The 20398-nt window shown below is 35.8% G+C and overlaps 1 protein-coding gene across 4 annotated transcripts; it reads left to right on the top strand.

The window, feature by feature from the left end:
* Positions 1-2960: 2960 nt before the first annotated feature.
* On the top strand, positions 2961-18321 carry LOC127669511 (vomeronasal type-2 receptor 116-like). 4 transcript variants are annotated; one of them, XM_052163531.1, is made up of 6 exons: positions 2961-3166; positions 10625-10907; positions 11387-12190; positions 13005-13229; positions 15628-15751; positions 17417-18321. In XM_052163531.1, exons 1-6 carry the CDS (start codon positions 2961-2963, stop codon positions 18319-18321), a joined length of 2547 nt encoding a protein of 848 aa, XP_052019491.1. The 4 variants fall into 4 exon arrangements, with proteins under 4 accessions (XP_052019491.1, XP_052019490.1, XP_052019493.1 ...); XM_052163530.1 differs by having other exon boundaries at positions 17414-18321; XM_052163533.1 differs by lacking the exon at positions 13005-13229.
* The last annotated feature ends 2077 nt before the right edge of the window (positions 18322-20398 follow it).

The raw sequence follows: 20398 nt of genomic DNA, 5'->3' as shown, positions 1-20398 counted from the left end.
ACTGGAAAGCTTCTGTAATGCAAAGGACATAGTCAAGAAGACAAATTGGCAAACTACCTATTGGAAAAAAAGTCTTCACTATTCCTACACCCTGTAGAGGGCTAATATATAAAATATATAAAGAATTCAAGAAGCTAACCACCAATAAAAATATCAGCCTTATCAAAAATAGGTATGGAACCAAACAGATAATTCACAACATAGGAATGCTGAATGGCTGAGAAGCAGCTAAAGAAATGTTTACCATACTTAGTCATCAGGGAATTGTAAATCAAAATGACCCTGAGGATTCCACCTCATACCAATCAGAATGGCTCGGATCAAAAACTCATGTGACAACATATGTTGGTGAAGATGTGGAGAAAGAGGGGCATTCCTCTATTGCTGATGGGATTGCAAAAGGGTAAAAACACTCGGGAAGTCAATTTGGAGATTCCTCTGAAAAATGTAAATAGATCTACCTCAATATCCAGCTATACCTCTCTTGACTACATAACAATAAGTTGCCCTATCACAGGGGCATGTGTGCCACTATGTTCATATTATCCTTATTTGTGATATCTAGAAGCTGTCAACAACCCAGATGTCCCACAACAGAAAGATGAATACAGAAAATGTGGTCTATTTATACAATGGAATACTACTCAGCTATTTACAAGGAGGACATAATGAATTTTGCATGCAAATGAATGGAACTAGAAAACATCATCCTTGGCCAGGTAACTCAGACTCAAAACCATATGCATGCTATGTGCTCACAAAAATGTAGATATTAGGCAAAAAGTACAAAATTCCCAGGATACATAACTCAAGGAGGCTAACAAGCCAAAGGGCCCAGTCACACTAGGGAAGGAGAAGAAATCAATCACAGGAGTCAGGAGGGCTTTGTGTGAGAATGAAATAGGGAGGGGAAGAGGGATAATCTGATCAGGTAATGAGGGGAACAGGACTGAAGTTCTGAGGGTCAGCAGAATGAGTCAAAAGAAGCAACCTCAGGAAGTAGGAGGTGGGGCAGCCCTCTGGAATATACCAGGGACCTGGGAGTTGAAAGACACTTAGATAAAATGTCCTACTGAAAGGAGAGAGAACTTGTAGAATCCACCTACAGTAAAATGGCAGGGCATCAAGTGGAGGGATGGGGTTGACATCCAATAGTCAGTAACTCTGACCCACAAAGGTACCTGTTTGAAAGAACAGAAGGAGCAAAAGTGGAGAGGTGCCTGAGGATGGGAAGGTCCAGTTATAGGCACAAACTGAGATCCAGCTCAGAGGGAGGCCCCAAAGCCTGACACTATTACTGAGTCTATGGTGGTACAAAGAGGGGCCTATCATGACTGCACTCTGGAAGGCCTAGCAAGCATCAGAAAGTGTCAGAAGCAGATATTTCACCCATCCAATGGACAGAAGCACATGACCCTTGTGGTTGAATTAGGGGAAAGCAGGAAGAAGCTGAGGAGAAGGGCGACCCATAGGAAGACCAGCAGACTCAATTAACCTGAATCCCTGTGATTACTCATAAACTGAGCCACCAACCAGCCAGCCTACACCAACTGATATGTGGCCCCCAATACTATACAGCAGAGGACTTCTGGGTCTGAAGACAGTCACAGAAGATGTGCCTAATCATCAAGCGGCTTGGGGACCCCACTGTGTGGGTCTGTTTGGATGGTAGTTGGTTGGGGACATCTTAGCAATGGGTTGTCACGAGAGAGGTGTGGAATATGGAAAAGTCAGAGGGTGTAACTTGAGGGGGATAAAAACTGGACTGTAAAAAATGTATTCATGAATCCATTTTAAAAAGAAGAAAAAAAGAGTCCCCTGCACCCAGTGTGGATATTATGGGGAAAACATAAGGTAATTCAAAAAATTACAAATCAAATTCAATGCTCTATCTGTGTCACTCGTTGTATTCTAACCAAGTTAAAAAAAATAACATAACAAACATACATCTGTGTTGTTGCAATTTAATTGAAGCCAGCACTGTTTCAAACCAAATACCAACTTAGCCATGAATGAAAGAAAATAATTTATATATCAGTAGTAGCAATAAAATTCTCTCTCATAGATGACACCTAAATTATTACATTACTTTGAGTAAAAAGTTTGAAATTATTCTCAATCATCAACGAACAGTGTTTCATCAAATGCCACTGACTGCCAAGGTCGGATTATCAGGCAAAAGATCAGCATAATATCTCAGTGAATGTCTGCACAGGTACTAATATTGAACAGGATAGGTGTTGAATCTTTATAATCGAGGCATTTTGAATTTTGCATAATTACATATTCTCCACATGACAAGAATCACAATAAGTTTGAAGATATTTTGTAAACATGACTAGCTTTCAATAGTATGTAAACAACAGAGAGAATGTTCAACTCCTGTCTCAATGTCTCGTGAGACTGTGCTTCCCTACACTAGACAATGGACGACATATTGTCCCATGATTCTTCTAAAAGTATGAATGATATTGAACTTTTATGACCTTCAAAACTCTTGTCTATGGAAGTTCTGTTGAAATCCACTGTTTGTTTCCATATGGCTATTGAAACATATTCTGTTCCAAGTTGCCCAAAAGAAAATTGACCTTGGGAATTATGCCATGCAAACAAATTAAATCATGACACCTGAGGATTGAGAAAATGATCTCCAAAACATGTTTTTAGAAATATAAATGAAATCATGGAACCTGAGGATGGAAAACATGATCTCCAAAACATGTTTTCATAAATGTTTTGATCAAAAGTTTCAGACCTCAGATGTAGAGCTTGAGGCCAGAATTTTCTCAATGTATCCAGGGAGAATGATGTAGGATGACTGGAAAGGAACAGTGATTATAGTTAAGTGGCTATCCAGACTCCAGTAGCTTTAAAATAGGCACTTTGTTGTAAGTGTCTGTGTGATGTTTGTCTGCATAAGAAACGTATTACAAACTGTTCCTTTGGAGAGCCTAGCAGACATGAAGAAGCTATGTGCTTTCTCTATTTCATTTTTGCTCCTGACATTTTCTCTCATCTTGTGCTGTTTGACTGAACCCATTTGCTTCTGGAGGATAAAGAATAGTGAAGATAACAGTGGAGATTTACGAAATGATTGTGGTTTTTTCCTTTGGACAATGGAAGAACCTATTGAAGAGAATTTTTACAATGAAATTATTGATTATAGGTGAGTCACTAACATTATTTTCTGTGTTAATATCATTAATTAGAAATATTTAGTTGCATACACAAACTGTGGGGTTCTGTCGTGTTCCTCCTTGTGTAACTTTAGGAATCAGAGAAAATCAATTATTACATCAATCACTATTTTAATACTGACAAATCTATCACAGTTTAGATTAGCTTTTATACATTGGGTTCCAGTTCACAATGCTGGAAAGTGAGTCTGGATTCTCTCTGTTGAGTCTTTTTTGATATCATATGTTGAAAGTTGTCTCTTCATCTGCCTTACATTCACAATTCGCACCTTTGGTAAGAGCTCAATATCAAGAGACAACATCACTGCCTATATTCAATTGTCTGCAAATGATTTCTTTATAAGCATGCATCTAAATGACTTCATAAAAAGGTTATATAATTCTGCTCACCAACAGTTATACTTACATTCATTCATAGAAATATCTCTGTGCGTTTTGGTCTACTAGACATGATTACATATATACTTGTTAATATACATATACTTTGCTATATAAAGTAGTCTTTAACTGAGCCCCTTCTTCAATGCTGGTTTTGATAATGAATGTGGAAAAAGTCTGCCAGGGTTCATAATCTGTTACCTGAATAAAATTCCTCTCCAATTATACAAATGCCCAGGCATAGATTAGGCTTATTAACAGTATCAATATTTCTATTAAGTATTGAATACATACAGCATTAGAGAAAAATCTATGAGAATAAATGTACATTTTGTGGATTAGAAGCTGTTTTCAATGGGACTACATAGGTCTGAGATACTGAGCATGAGATGTTACCTTTTATACATCCAGATCATGAGGGAAGGAGTGTTGAAATAAGTTACCTTTTAGCTAATCAATGTGTTTGCGACTTCTTTCTTTCATGAGTCAGGTTTTCCTGTGCTTTTCTGTCTCTGACTCTCATCCCATCTCTTATTCAATTTTCATGTCTTTGGGATTTAGGAAATATGTTTTGCAACTGGAAGTCACAGTACACTGTACACATTGATACTGATGGTTGCTTAACATTATTATTCTTCTGTGTTAGGTTAGTATGAACCTCATTTCTGATGTATTCTGCATTTTCCCACAATTCATTAGAAAAATAGTGGAAATTTTCATTGGTGTCAAATTGTAAGCCATAATAAGGTGTAAAATTATAACTACATAAACTGTTTCAATACACTTTTCAGTTTTAGAAAGAAAAACTTAGCTTCAAACACTATATTGAAAAATGCAAATTTCAGCAAGAGCATGTTTTGTTTGTTTACTGCTGATAAGAGATAGTAGCTAATAGTAGCAAATTAACTGCCAACTGTGTTGTGGCAGATGAACAAATATCTTATTGAGAGAAGATCTCTATGCTCATATTTTACTTAAAGGATCTTAAAAAATTAGGAAGACTGAGGTGTTAAGAGAAATCTAATATATTTTTACAAAGTTGAGACAGTAACAACAAATGAAAAGTTAACATTAATTTGGTGTACAAAGAGCCCAAAGGATAATAATGGGAGTATGTGGTATATTATATAATTTTTGTATATTTTGAAATGGATAAATAATTGAAATATACCTGAAATTAATAATTCTGCTTTAGAAATATTAATTTTTAAAAAAATATTAAAATAATGTTCTACAAAAATGAAAATATCTACCTTTTTTCACTGTCCATTAAATAAGCAATTTCTTAATGTTTAAAATTTAAAACATTTATTTTTAGTTTAAAATTTGTAAAATATTCTTACTCATAAAATAATTTCTCTCCTTGTAACACAGATAGTCATTTTTAAATAAACTGATTGTTAGGCAATATACACAGGAATATAATTCATTTTGAATACTCTCACACCATGCAAGGTGTTATCACATAAGGGCGTTTTAACATATTTTTTCTTTTCTTTCATTGGACATTTTCTTCATTTACATTGCAAATGTTAATTTTCCTGTCACCTCTCTGAAACTTCCGATCTCATCTGTCCTCCCCCTGTTTTATGAGGGTGTTTTCCATCCATCTGCACTGATCTCTGCATTTTAACATTACACTGGGGTATCAAGCCTTCACAGGATCAACAGCCTCTTCTCCTATTGATGCTCTACATGGCCATCCTCTGCTCCATATGAAGCTGGAGCCATGTGTCCTTCTTTGATTACTCTATGGTTCTTTAGTCCCTGGAACTCTGGGGGATCTGGCTGGTTCATATTGTTGTTCTTCCTATGAGACTGCAAACCCCTGCAGCTCCTTCATTCCTATCTCTAACTCCTCCATTAGGGAACTTGTTCTCAGTCAAATGGATGACTGAGAGCATCCCCTCTTTATTTTCAGGCACTAGAAGAGCCTCTCAGGAGACAGCTATGTCAGGTTCCTGTCAGCACGTACTTCTTTGCATCCACATTAAGTGCCTGGGTTTGGTGACTGTATATGGGATGGATCCACAAGTGTTAAAGTCTCTGAATTTTTTTTCCTTCAGTCTCTGCTCCACATTTTGTGTCTGTATTTCCTTCTGAGGATATTTTGTACCCATTTCTAAGGAGAACCATAGTATCCACACTTTGGTCTTGTTTTATCTTGATGTTCATGTGGTCTATGAATTGTATCTTGGGTATTCCTAATATTTGATCTAATATCCACTTATCGATGAATACATATATTGTGTGTTCTTTTGAGATTGTTTTACCTCACTCAGGATGATGTTTTCTAGTCCCTTCCATTTGGCTGTGGATTTCATGAATTCCTTGTTTTTAATAGTTGAGTAGTATTCCATTGTGTAAATGATTCACATTTTCTGTATCCATTCCTCTGTTGAGGGACACCTGGGTTCTTTCCATTCAGAAGTTGGAAAGAGCCCATATGTCCTTCAACAGAGGAATGGATACAGAAATTGTGGTATATATACACAATGGAGTACTATTCAACCATTTTCTAGTTCCATCCATTGGCCTAAGAATTTCATGAAGGCATTGTTTTTATTAGCTGAGTAGTATTCCATAGTGTACGTATACCACATTTTCTGTATCCATTCATTTGTTGAAGGACATCTGTATTATTTCCTGCTTCTGGCTACTATAAATAAGGGCACTGTGAACATAGTGAAGCATGTGTCGTTACTACATGTTGGGGTATCTTCTATGTATATACCCAGGAGTAGTATCGCTGGGTCCTCAGGTAATGCTATGTCCAGTTTTCTGAGGAAACACCAAACTGATATTCAGAGTGGGTGTTCCATCTTTCAATCCTACCAGCAATGGAGAAGTGTTTCTCTTTCTCCACATACTCCCCAGCACCTGCTCTCTCCTGAGGTTTTCATCTAAGTCATTCTGATTGGTGTGCGGTGGAATCACAGGGTTTTTTGGATTTGCATTCCCTACTAAGAATGTTAAGCATTTCGTTATGCACTTTTCAGCCATTTGTTCTTCGTCAGTTGAGAATTCATTGCTTAGAACTGAACCCCATTTTTCATAGGGTCATTTGATTCTCTGCAGTAGAACTTATTGAGTTCTTTGTATATATTGGATATTAGAGCCATATCAGATGGAGGATTGTTATAGATCTCCAAATCTGATGGGTGCTGTTTTGTCCTATTGACAGTATTCTTTCCATTATAGTAGCTTTGTAATTTTCTGAGGTCCCATCTGTTGATTGTTGATCTTAGAGCATAAGCTATTGGTGTTCTAGTCAGGAAAAATTCCCCTGTGCTTATGCATTCAAGGCTCTTCCCAACTTTCTTAGTCTTCTGTTAATTTCAGTGTATCAGCTTTTATGTGGAAGTCCTTGATCCACTTGATCTTGAACTTTGTACAGGGAGATACGTATACATTCATCTACATGCTGACCGCAAGTTGAACCAGCCCCATTTGTTGAAAATGCTATCTTTTTTCCACTGGATGATTTTTTAGCTCCTTTGTCAAAAATCAAGTCACCATCGGCCGGTGGGTTCATTTTAGGATCTTCAATTCTTTTCTAATTATCTACCTTCCCATCACTGTACCAATACCATGCAGTTTTTATCATTATTACCCTCTAATGCAGCCTGAGGTCAGGGATGTTGATTCACCCAGAAGTTATTTTGCTATTGAGAACAGTTTGCATTATCCTGGGTTTTTTTGGTACTCCAAATTAATTTGCAAATTTTTCTTTATAACTCTATGAAGAATTGAGTTGGGAATTTGATGGTGATTACATTGAATATGGAGATTGCGTTTGGCAAGATGGCCATTTTTACTATATTAATCCTGCCAATCCATAAACATAGGAGATCTTTCCATCTTCTGAAGTTTCTTCGAATTCTTTCTTCAGAGACTTGAAGTTCCTGTCATATAGATAGTTCACTTGTTTGTATAGTCACACCAAGACACTTTATATTGTTTGTGACTATTGTGAAAGGTGTCGTTCTCCTAATTTCTTTCTCAATCTGTTTATCTTTTGAGTATAGGAAGGCTGCTGATTTATTTGAATTAATTTTATATTCATACACTTCACTGAAGTTGTTATCAGCTTTAGGAGTTCTCTGGTGAAATTTTTGAGGTCACTAAAGTGTACTATCATATCCTCTTCAAATAGTTATATTTTATTTCTTTCTTTCCAATTTGTATCCCATTGACTTTCTTTTGTTTTCTAATTGCTGTTGCAAGGACTTCAGTACTATACTGAAAAGGTTAAGGAGAGAGTTGACAGCCCTATCTAGTCCTTAATTTCAGTGGGATTCCTTCAAGTTTCTCTCCATTTAGTTTGATGTTGGCAACTGGTTTGCTGAATATTGCTTTTACTATGTTTCAATATGGGCTTTGAATTCCTGAACTTTCCAAGACGTTTAACATGAAGGAGTGCTGAATTTTGTCAAATGCTTTTTCAGCATGCTCACGTGGGTTTTTTTCCTTTGAGTTTCTTTAAGTAGTTGTTTACATTGATGGATTTCCATATATTGAACCATCCCTGCATCCGTGGGATGAAGCCTCCTTGTTCATGTTGGATAACCTTACCTTTTAAATGTCTTAGAATTGGTTTGTGAAAATTTTATTGTGTTATTTTATGTAGATATTCATAAAGGAAATTGATTAATTGGTTCTTTTTGCAGTTTAGGTATGAGTGTAACTGTGGCTGCATAGAAAGAATTTGTTAGTTTTCCTTCTATTTCTATTTCATAGAAGAGTTTGAGGACTATTGGTATTAGATATTCTTTGAAGGTCTGATAGAATTCTGCACTAAAACCATCTGGCTTCCCTGGTTTTGTTTATTTATTTGTTTGTTTTTTGTTCGTTTTGGTTTGGTTTGTTTTGGTTTGTTTTGGTTTAATTGGAAGGTTTCTAATGACTGCTTTTATTCCCTTGGAGGCTATGTGACTCTTTAGACAATTTATTTGTTCCTGATTTAATTTTGGTACCTGGTGTCTGTCTGGATAATTATCTATTTCTCCAAAGATTTACATTTTTCTTGAATATAGCTGATTGTAGTAGGATCTAATTTTTTTTCCAGTTTTTTTTTAATTTTTTTTATTCGATATAATTTATTTACATTTCAAATGATTTCCCCTTTTCTAGCCCCCCCCACTCCCCGAAAGTCCCGTAAGCCCCCTTCTCTTCCCCTGTCCTCCCATCCACCCCTTCCCACTTCCCCGTTCTGGTTTTGCTGAATACTGTTTCACTGAGTCTTTCCAGAACCAGGGGCCACTCCTCCTTTCTTCTTGTACCTCATTTGATGTGTGGATTATGTTTTGGGTATTCCAGTTTTCTAGGTTAATATCCACTTATTAGTGAGTGCATACCATGACCAATCCTACATCAGATAGAGGGCTAATATCCAATATATATAAAGAACTCAAGAAGTTAGACTCCAGAAAACCAAACAACCCTATTAAAAAATGGGGTACAGAGTTAAACAAAGAATTCTCACCTGAAGAACTTCGGATGGCGGAGAAGCATCTTAAAAAATGCTCAACTTCATTAGTCATTAGGGAAATGCAAATCAAAACAACACTAAGATTTCATCTTACACCAGTCAGAATGGCTAAGATTAAAAATTCAGGAGACAGCAGGTGTTGGAGAGGGTGTGGAGAAAGAGGAACACTCCTCCACTGCTGGTGGGGTTGCAAATTGGTACAACCACTCTGGAAATCAGTCTGGCGGTTCCTCCGAAAACTGGGCACCTCACTTCCAGAAGATCCTGCTATACCACTCCTGGGCATATACCCAGAAGACTCCCCACCATGTAATAAGGATACATGTTCTACTATGTTCATAGCAGCCCTATTTATAATTGCCAGATGTTGGAAAGAACCCAGGTATCCCTCAACAGAAGAGTGGATGCAAAAAATGTGGTATATCTACACAATGGAGTACTATTCAGCCATTAGAAACAACGAATTCATGAAATTCTTAGGCAAATGGATGGAGCTAGAGAATATCATACTCAGTGAGGTAACCCAGACTCAAAAGGTGAATCATGGATCTAATTTTTTTTAATTTCCAGAGTTTCTGTTTTTATGTCTCCCTTTTCATTCATTATTTTGTTAATTTGGATACTTTCTCTGTGCCCTCTGGTTAGCCTGACTAAGGGTTTATCTCTCTGGTTGATTTTTTCAAAGAACCAGATCCTGGTATTGTTGATTCTTTGTATAGTTCTTTTTGTTTCTATTTGGTTGATTTTAGCAATAAATTTGATGATTTCCTGTCTTCTACTTCTCTTGGGTGTATTTGCTTGTTTTTGTTCTAGAGTTTTCAAATTAACTGTTAAGCTGATACTGTATGACCTCTTCACTTTCTTCATGGAGGTACTCAGAGTTGTGAGTTTTCCTATTTGCACTGCTTTCACTATGTTCCACAATTTGGATATATTCTGCCTTTATTCACATTGAATTCTAAAAAGTCTTTAATTTATTTATTTCTTCTCTGTCCAACTTATTATTGAGGAAAAAGCTGTTTAGTTTCCATGTGTAAGTGGGCTTTCTGTTGTTTTTGTTGTTATTGAATACCAGCTGTAGTCCATTGTAGTTCCATAGAAAACATGAGATGAATTCCATGTCCTTGTATCTATTCTGGTTTGCTTTGTATTTGATTACACAGTCAATTTTTCAGAAGGTACCAATATATTTCTTAATGGATGGGTTTTTAATATTTTTTGTTCTTTTACTATTCCTAATTCCTAATATATCTGTCAAATTACAACTCCCAGATCATTACACTAGTCTTATTCTATAGGACTGTACTCTAGTTCAAGGATGGCACTGAGTGATACAACAAATTCCTTATTCATATTCAGAAATACAAAATTTAGCGTATTGTAGTTTACTATGTCTATGAATTTTTAAATTTTATTCAACTCTAAAGATCTCTAACTTATAAGGCTTATTTTAAGACATTTAGTTAGAAATTTGGCAATTCCCTTAGAGCAAACTTTAATGCAGTTGAAATTTTAGGTTTCAAACATTTCCTTTAATAATCACTATGCCTTGTTTTAGAATACCATCAAGAAGATATGAGTTTTTTCTGGTAATGTTTTTTGCTACTGATGAGATCAATAGGAATCCTTATCTTTTACCAAACATGTCTTTGAAATTCTCCACTGCTCCTGATCTGTGTCAAGATACATTGGGGGTTCTGGATAGAACATATGCACAACAAAACAATAGTGGGTATTTTATTAATTATATCTGTGGAAAAAATCTAATTTGTCACATCGAGCTTACAGGACCATCATGGAAAACATCCTCTAAACTGACAGTTCACACTAGGACACCAGAGGTAAGAGAGTGTGACCCTAAATAATTTAAATTTAAATTCCATTTACAGATGCCTACAAGAACACTTTAACAGCATGTATTTTTGAGTACACTGCTAAATACTCTCTCTCTCTCTCTCTCTCTCTCTCTCTCTCTCTCTCTCTCTCTCTCACAAACACACATAGTATGTATATGTATATAGTGATATACATATTAAGTGTGATGAATTATTTAATTCATATATATTTAATTCATTTGTATGAATTAAATAATCAGATCATAGATGTATTAGGCAAACAGGAAAAACTGTGCACTAGAAATTCAAACTTATCATGAATAGTCTAGAATCTAATAGGAATAATACATGATATTTAAAGTATATTTGTAGTAACATTAGTAGGAGTTTGAAAAGGTGATTCACATTACTTGTTTATAAGTTCAAACATCTTAACAATCATTTTTTGCATGTGCATCTTTCTTCCTCTCTTCTACATTCTTTAGGTTTTCTTTGGACCATTTAATCCTAACCTATGTGACCATGAGCAGTTTCCCTATATCCACCAGATAGCCACCAAGGACACACATTTGTCCAATGGTATGGTCTCCTTGATGCTTCATTTCAGATGGACTTGGATAGGACTGGTCATCTCAGATGATGACCAGGGCATTCAATTTCTCTCAGATTTAAGAAAAGAAATGCAAAGGTATGGGATCTGTTTAGCTTTTGTGAATGTGATCCCAGAAACCATGCAGACATACATGACAAAGGCCATGATATATGATAAACAAATTATGACATCTTCAGCAAAGATTGTTATCATTTATGGTGAAATGAACTCTACTTTAGAAGTAAGCTTTAGAAGATGGGGATATTTAGGTGCTCAGAGAATCTGGGTCACAACTTCACAATGGGATGTCATCACAATTAAAAAGGAATTCAGCCTTGATTTCTTCCATGGAACTGTCATTTTTGCACACCAAGGAGGTGAGATGACTAAATTTAGGAATTTTATGCAAACTGTGGACACATACAAATACCCAATAAACATTTCTGAGTCTATATTGGGGTGGAATTATTTTAATTGTTCAATTTCTAAGAACAGAAATAAAACGGAACATTTTACATTCGACAACACATTGGAATGGACAGCACTGCACAAATATGACATGGCCCTGAGTGAGGAAGGTTACAATTTGTATAATGCTGTGTATGCTGTGGCCCACACCTACCATGAACTCATTCTTCAACAACTAGAGTATCACATACCAGCAGGATACATAGGAATATTTACTGACTGTGAGCAGGTCAAGTTTCTTACATTTCATTATGCTTAGATATAACAATATGTCTTTCAAATGGACCCAGAGAAACACATGCACATTTGATAGAGATTATTATCTCAGTGAAAATATGTCTATACTGACAACTCCCCAATTAATCTTGTACATGGATGAGTATCATGCACAAGGAAAACATTTAATATTAAACAGTATTTTTTATATCAGTGAGTTCTGTGAAAACATGTCCCTACATTTCACCAGATGAGTTCAAAGGTTAAAATAGGACCCAACTGTTTGATAATAAAAGCCTCAAGTGATGACTAGACTAGAAAATTTTTCTAAAGAGTAATTTCTCAAGAATCAGTACATGCTCTGCAACTAATGTTACTCAGTTAAATTAACAATGAATTACAAAAGCACAAATGATAAAGACTGTACATTTTACTAAGTTTCTGTTTATCTCATATATGCTGTTTATGCATGAAAGATCAATGGCATTCTTTATTTTCACATTCAGAATATCCCTTCATTTGCACACACATTGCTAAACTTTTAAAAATGTATTTTGATAAACATGAGCACATGCCGACAAACATTCACAAACACCATGATACTTGTTATATGCTAATCATTTTTCCTAGCACAATTTACCATTGAACATTAATATGAAGTATATGAGTTTTCAGTTATCCATGAGGTACTTTGTATTTTACTACATGGAATTACTTCAATGCAACTGTCTTTTATGATAGTCATGAAGATTTTAGGGGAAATTCTCAATTTTGCTTTCTCTTTAATGGTATGCATATGTAAGCATCTAATGTTGCATTTCATTTAGATGTCTTCCTTGCTGAAGACCAGGGTATTTACTAACCCTGTCGGAGAACTGGTGAACATGAGTCATAGGGAAAATCCGTGTGCAGAGTATGACATTTTCATCATTTGGAATTTTCCACAAGGCTTTGGATTAAAAGTGAAAATAGGAAGCTATTTTCCTTGCTTCCCACAGATACAACAACTTTACATACCTGAAGATATAGAGTGGGCAACAGGAGGAACTTTAGTGAGTATATCACAAATTTTAGTTGTTCTCAAGATATCTATATTTTAAAATATGAGGCACTGTAATAATTTCGCTGGAGTTAAGACCAACTGCTACTCTTACAAAAGATGATGCTCAGTTACAACCATCAAAATCTGGTATCTCTGAACTCCATGTAATTCTCGTCATAGAGATCAAAGTCCTCTGAATTCCATGTTAAGTTGCAACCATATGCCTATTTACCACGCTACAGGAATATATTTATTAATGAAAATTTTATAACTATATGTATAGCATGGATTTTTCTTATTCTGTGAGAATATATTTATAGCCTAATTAAGTATAGCATGTATTCATTAACAGAAATCTTTCACCAGAGTCAAGGTTTCCTTTTTTATTTATATATTTATTGGTTATTTTATTCACTTACATTTCACATGTTATTCTACTTCCTGGTGTCCCCTCTTCTGTGAGGGATTGCCTTATCTGGTATCAGTGGGAAGGGAGCCCCTTGGTCCTATGGGGGCTCAATGATTCAGTATAGAGGAATGTTAGTGTGATGAGGCAGCCATCTCATAAAAGCAGGGGAAAGGGGGGAAGGGATAGAATATTCAAGGTTTTGTTTTAAACTTCATTAATTTTAGGAGAGTCTTATATAACATATTTGTATTTAGATATATTTTTATTTACATAGAAACAGAAGTAACACTACCCAACTTGTTCTATGAAGCCACAATTTCGCTAATACAAAAACCACACAAAGATACAACAAAGAAGGGGAACTTTACACAAATTTCCCTTATGAACATCGATGCAAAAATACTTAATGAAATTCTTGCCAACTGCTTACAAGAACACATCAAAATAATCATTCACCATGATAAAGTGGGCTTCAACCCAGGGATGTAGGGATAGTTAAATCTATGGAAACCCATAATTGTAATCCACTACATAAACAAATTCAAAGAAAAAAACCACATGATCATTTCATTACATGTTGAAAAATCATGTGACAAAATTCAGCATCCTTTCATGTTAAAAGTCTTGGAAAGGACAGGAATTCAAGGCCCATACCCAAATATAATAAAAGCAATATACAGCAAACTAGTAGCCTACATCAAACTAAATGGAGAAAATCTTGAAGCAATCCCACTAAAATCAGCGACTAGACAAGGTTGCCCTCTCTCTCCATATTTACTCAATATAGTACTTGAAGGCCTAGTTAGATCAATTAGAAAACAAAAGGAGGTCAAAGAGATACAAATTGGAAAGACATCAAATTATCACTATTGGCAGATGATATGATAGTATACTTAAGCCACTCAAAATGCCACAAGAGAACTCAAAAAGCTGATAAACAACTTCAGAAACGTGGCCGTAAATAAAATTAAAGTAAATCACTAGCCTTCCTGTACTCAAAGGATAAATTGGCTGAGAAAGAAATTAGGGAAATGACACCCTTCACAATAGCCACAAACAATATAAAGTATATTGGTGTGTTTCTAACCAAACAAGTGAAAGATCTGAATGACAGGAACTTCAAGTCTCTGAAGAAAGAAATCGAAGAAGACCTCAGAAGTTGGAAAACTCTTCCACGCTCTTGGATTGGCAAAATTAATATAGTAAAAATGGCCATCTTTCCAAAAACAATATACTGAATCAATCCAATCCCCATCAAAATCCCAATTCAATTCTTCATAGAGTTATAAAGATCAATCCTCAAATTCATCTGGAATAACAACAAAAAAACCAGAAAAGTTAAAACTATTCTCAACCATAAGAGAACTTCTGTGGGAATCAGTATCCCTGAACTCAATCAGAGCATTAGTGTTAAAAACTGCATGGTATTGGTACAGTGACAGGCAGGTAGATCAATGGAATAGAATTGAAGACCCAAAAATGAACCCACACACCTATGGTCACTTGACATTTGACAAAGGAGTTATATAACATATTTTGTTCACATTCATCAAACAAATCTTTCTTGATATACTCTACCATTTTTCTCCATACACTTTGGTATTCTGATTTTTTTCCTTTACAACTCATGAGAAAAAAAAATACTGATGTCACATAAGGATTCACTTTGGATTTATGAGTTTAGGACAAAAAAAGTTTTAACTTGATAAAACCTGAAAGTTACATACATAATATTACATGATGTACAAAATATTGTGTGACATTCAACATACTGCAGGGATATACAAAATGATAATGTGCCTGAAATTGTTAAGAAATACTGGTTAACAGAGGAATATTTATAGCCATATCTGTTAATGTGTCATATATCAATCTATGGGTCATTATACACATGATGTATAGATGAACTACACACACACACACACACACACACATACACAGACAGAGAGAGACACACACACTCAAACACATATAAGATAATATTTATATATTCTCTCAGGTTCCCTCCTCCATGTGTAGTGTGCCATGCACTGCTGGATTTAGGAAAATTCATCAGCAAGAAACAGCAGACTGCTGCTTTGATTGTGTTCAGTGCCCAGAAAATGAGGTTTCCAATGAAACAGGTACATGCTTGCATGCAGAACCAAAAATTGGGGAACTTGAATACCTTCTCTTTACAAACTAGAAATATGATATGGCCCAAAGGGAAACTAAAGTCTTAATATGTTTCAGAATGTAATCAGTTACATAATGTCAACTTCTGTTGGACCTAGAAATAACCTGCTGTATCTTCTACAAACAATACTTTTTTCTCACAATATGTTAGTTACTGGTTTTATACTATACAGAAAACATTTAGGAGGACATACATGTGTACAGTTTTTAAAGACAGACGTTAGGCATGATCTCAGAATACATTTCTTTTCTTAAATCATTTCAAATATAAGTAAAGAATATATAAAAAAAATACCTGAGCTCCAACACCAATTCTGCCTTTACCAGTTTGGAAAACTATGGACATTTATTTTCGTCTCTTTTTATTGTACTTTGTTAAGCACATTTTCATCTCTTAATCATTTTTCAATACCAAAATGAAGGTATTGCTGCTATTATTGTTGTTTTCTATCAAAGAAAAAGAGACCGTGGCACACGAGGATGAGAATGAATAACCATAGTTTTTTCAAAATGATAAGGGCTGATTGGTATTAGAGACCAAGGAAAAATGAAGAAACTTGACTACTTACATGTGTACCAATTTTTAAAGAAAAACTTTAAGCATAATCTAGGAATACATTTTTTTTTATTTTTTTAATACAAAGATACTTGACATCATGATCAATCCATAATATTTCCCTCCATTACCCAGCTTTGTCCCTCACAAAGACTAGATGCTTAAGAACTTAGATGATTGCGGGGCAGTCGTGGCATGTGCCTTTAATCTCAGGACTTAGAAGGCAGAGGCAGGTGGATTTCTGAGTTGGAGGGTAGTTTGGTCTTCAGAGTGAGTTTCAGGATAGCCAGAGCTGTACAGAGAAACCTTGTCATGAAAAAGCAAAACAAATCAAACAAAAAATTGAAAGATGGCTTCAAGGATTAAGATTTTTCTGTAAAACAATTAGAACAAAAGTGAAGATTTCACAAAAGAAGAGATGGCATTGTGCGGATCACAAATCACCCCCAACCTAAGGAAAGAGGGATGAAAGTGAATATTCATTACCTTCATGCCATATAGCTTGGAATGAATACTTGTCAATAAAGGGATTATACCAAAATGAGAGGGACTTGAATATTTATATGAGGCGCAGAGCATCAAGAATGAAAACATTCCTTTAGGCAAACAGTACTTGCATCACGAATTGTATGTTCTGGTTCCTATGTGGAGATACAGACAAATGGCACAACCCAAAATGCAAACAAAGTCCATAAAGCATTTCATCAACTGACATCAGTAACTGTATCTGCACACTTATCTTGTCAGTGAATAGTGAATTTATAGTTTGAGAAATTTAAAAAACTGAGATTATCCATATTATCATTTATCAAATTATCTTTCTTTTTTGTTTAATGCATAATTTTTCCAATCCATTCTTATCATGGTGCTTTATTTCACCACAAAACATAGGTAAAGAGAGAACAATGTTAAGTAAATTGTACCTACAGACGTAAGAAATGGATTAGATGCTCAAAACCAAAATATTTATTGATATATTCTCTGAATAATACAAATATATAATTATTAGCTACATAATTATGATATGTAGTAAGGAATAATTGGTTTTCTCTAGCAGATATGGAACAGTGTGTGAGGTGCCCAGATGATATGTATGCCAACTTGCAGCAAACTCACTGCCTCCAAAGAACTGTGTCCTTTTTGGCTTATGAAGATCCACTGGGGATAGCTCTAGTCTTCATGTCTCTCTCCTTCTCGGCCATCACAATTCTAGTACTCGTCACTTTTGTGAAGTACAAGGATACTCCAATTGTGAAGGCCAATAACTGTATTCTCAGCTACATCCTGCTCATCTCTCTAATGTTCTGTTTTCTCTGTTCATTACTCTTCATTGGACATCCCAACCAGGCCACCTGCATCCTGCAGCAGACCACATTTGGACTATTGTTCACAGTGGCTGTTTCTACAGTTTTGGCCAAAACTATAACTGTGGTCATGGCTTTCAAGCTTACTACTCCAGGGAGAAGAATGAGAGGGATGCTGACATCAGGGGCACCTAACTTGGTCATTCCCATTTGTACCCTAATCCAAGTTGTTCTCTGTGGAATCTGGTTGGTAACATCTCCTCCCTTTATTGACAGTGATATGCAATCTGAATATGGAAAGATTGTCATTATTTGCAACAAAGGCTCAGTCATTGCCTTCCATGTTGTTCTAGGATACTTGGGTTCCTTGGCTGTGGGAAGCTTCACTGTGGCTTTCCTGGCTAGGAACCTTCCTGACAGATTTAATGAAGCCAAGTTCCTAACTTTCAGCATGCTGGTGTTCTGCAGTGTCTGGATCACCTTCCTCCCTGTCTACCATAGCGCCAGGGGGAAGATGATAGTGGTTGTGGAGGTCTTCTCCATCTTGGCTTCTACTGCAGGGTTGCTAGGCTGTATCTTTGTCCCAAAGTGTTATGTTATTTTAGTTAGACCAGATTCAAATTTTGTACAGAAGTGCAAAGACAAATTGCTTCATTGAAACTTTCATAGTAGGAAAATATTAGATGATACTCAACATATTTTTTTCTTTGTCTTAACAAATGTAGTACTCAATCACAGAAAATTTTTAAGGAATAAACAAATAAGAACTTAAATATAGGTCAGTACTATTCTGCTTGATACCAATGAACAAAGTTTGGTGGAAAATGGGTTCATAAATAAGTACACAAACCTGACAAAATTGAGAATGAGGAATCTCAATTGAGGAATGGCTACCATAATGTTGACCTGTGGTTTTGTGTGTAAGCCATGTACTTAATAAAAGATTAATATAAGGTGACGGTAGTGACGGTGTATGGTACTCACTCTAGGCGAGTTATTTTTGAAGTTATAAGCAAGAGGACTGCAGACAACATGGACATTAAGCCAATATACCTCATTATTCCACATGATTTTGTGGAGTGCTTGCATGCAATTTCATGCCTTGGCCACATTCAATATTCTGTGACCAAGGCACATAAGAAATAAAGACTTTTCTCAAATATTTTTCTTGATCATGGTGTTTTTATTTTTATTTTTGAGCAACAGAATCAAAGATATCACCTAAATGTTAAAATGCCTCTGTTGGGATTTGGGAAATCATAGATTTCTAATGCAATAAAAGTCACTTATTTGAAAAGAGAAATGAGGGAGTTTTAGCAGAGTGTGAAGCACAGGGGCAGTGTTGCATATGACAGCATAGAAACATCGGACTTCAGAGTAGCTTTAAAATGTACTAAGAAGATGTTAAGAATATCAATTAACCTGAAAAGAAGAGAATATTTTAAGTGAAGTCCAATGGGGTTCAGATTGTACTCTGTAAATTCCTGTAAAAAGACACAATTTCATTATGAAATTAAAGTATTTCATTAACTGAGTAAAATCACTAATGGAAATGTCCCCCACAAGACCATTACCATATTAAGGGTGGCTCTGGCATTATATGTAGCAGAGGAAGGCCTTGGGCATCAATGGGAGAAGCAGCCCTTGGTCCCATTGAAAGCTCAATGCCCCAGTGTTGGAGAATGACAGGGCAAGGAGGCAGGAGTGGGTGTGTGGGGGCACACACCCTCATAAAAAGAGGAGCTGGGGTGGGATACAAAATTTCTAGGGGGGGAATTAGGAAAGGGGATAACATTTGAAATTTAAATACATAACGTAAAATATCCAATTAAAAAAAAAAAAAAGATACCACAAGGATTCTGGCATGTCGCTAGTAGAGCAAATCAACTATCACAGATAATGAACCAAAATAGACACTGCATCCTTTTGGAAACCTCTGGGTTGTTTACATTATTCGGTGGTGTGCATTAATTGGCCTATAGGGCATGTTCTTCCTCTACACGACTTTCCCTCCCCCCCTTTTCCTTTATTTTAGCCTCCCAACCTCTCAAACCCCTCCTGCAGATGCAGTCACCTGGAAGTTAGAACATAATCCTATTCATCTCAAACCTCCTAACGGTCTTCCATTATTTAAGATCCAATTGTTCTTGAGAGATGGATGTGACTTACTCATACAAGGAAAAATGTGGCTTTGACCTTTTTGCACAGGCCTGCTCAGCAAACCACATCCTTGTTGCACAACAAATAGGGAGGGCAGGGCTCTTGTCGATGTTTTCGATGCTAAAATCAGTCAGAGTTATTAGAAGTCATCCAGCTTCTGTGTATAAAAGACAGTCCCACACTGTTAATTAATGACATATTTTTAAAATCTGGGCCTTTCTATTTCACGGAAATGTTAGGAAAAAAAATTAAAGTCATCTATGTGTAACATAGAATACAAACTCTGAGCAGTCTGTGGATCAATAAAGCTGATGAAAAAATAAAGTAAGATTGGAATGAGGCCGTGTGATTGCATTCTTCCCACAGACACAGACTTTTAAACAGGTTTCACCTTAACAGCAAATAAATTGACCTAGCATATGTGGCTACTTAAGAAGAGTTGCACTGTTGAGATTATATTACATTAACCTTGCAGACCGAGAGCAGCTGAATGGAGGTTTCCTGAGTCCAGTAGTACCTTGGTGAAATTTTCATCTATTCAAACAATGTCTGCTGAGCTTCTAGCACAAGCCAAC

The sequence above is a fragment of the Apodemus sylvaticus genome, chromosome 19 (genome assembly GCF_947179515.1).
Source record: "Apodemus sylvaticus chromosome 19, mApoSyl1.1, whole genome shotgun sequence".
Taxonomy (NCBI): Eukaryota; Metazoa; Chordata; class Mammalia; order Rodentia; family Muridae; genus Apodemus; species Apodemus sylvaticus.
Note: the sequence above shows the minus strand (reverse complement) of the source record. Positions and strands in the feature narration are given on the sequence as shown.

What these genes read in the sequence shown, in the direction of transcription:
- LOC127669511 (XM_052163530.1), top strand. Translation starts at nt 2,961, where the DNA reads ATGAAGAAGCTATGTGCTTTCTCTATTTCATTTTTGCTCCTGACATTT. An exon ending in AATGAAATTATTGATTATAG is followed by an intron (nt 3,167 to 10,624) that starts GTGAGTCACTAA and finishes GCCTTGTTTTAG; the next exon opens with AATACCATCAAGAAGATATG. An exon ending in TTCACACTAGGACACCAGAG is followed by an intron (nt 10,908 to 11,386) that starts GTAAGAGAGTGT and finishes TACATTCTTTAG; the next exon opens with GTTTTCTTTGGACCATTTAA.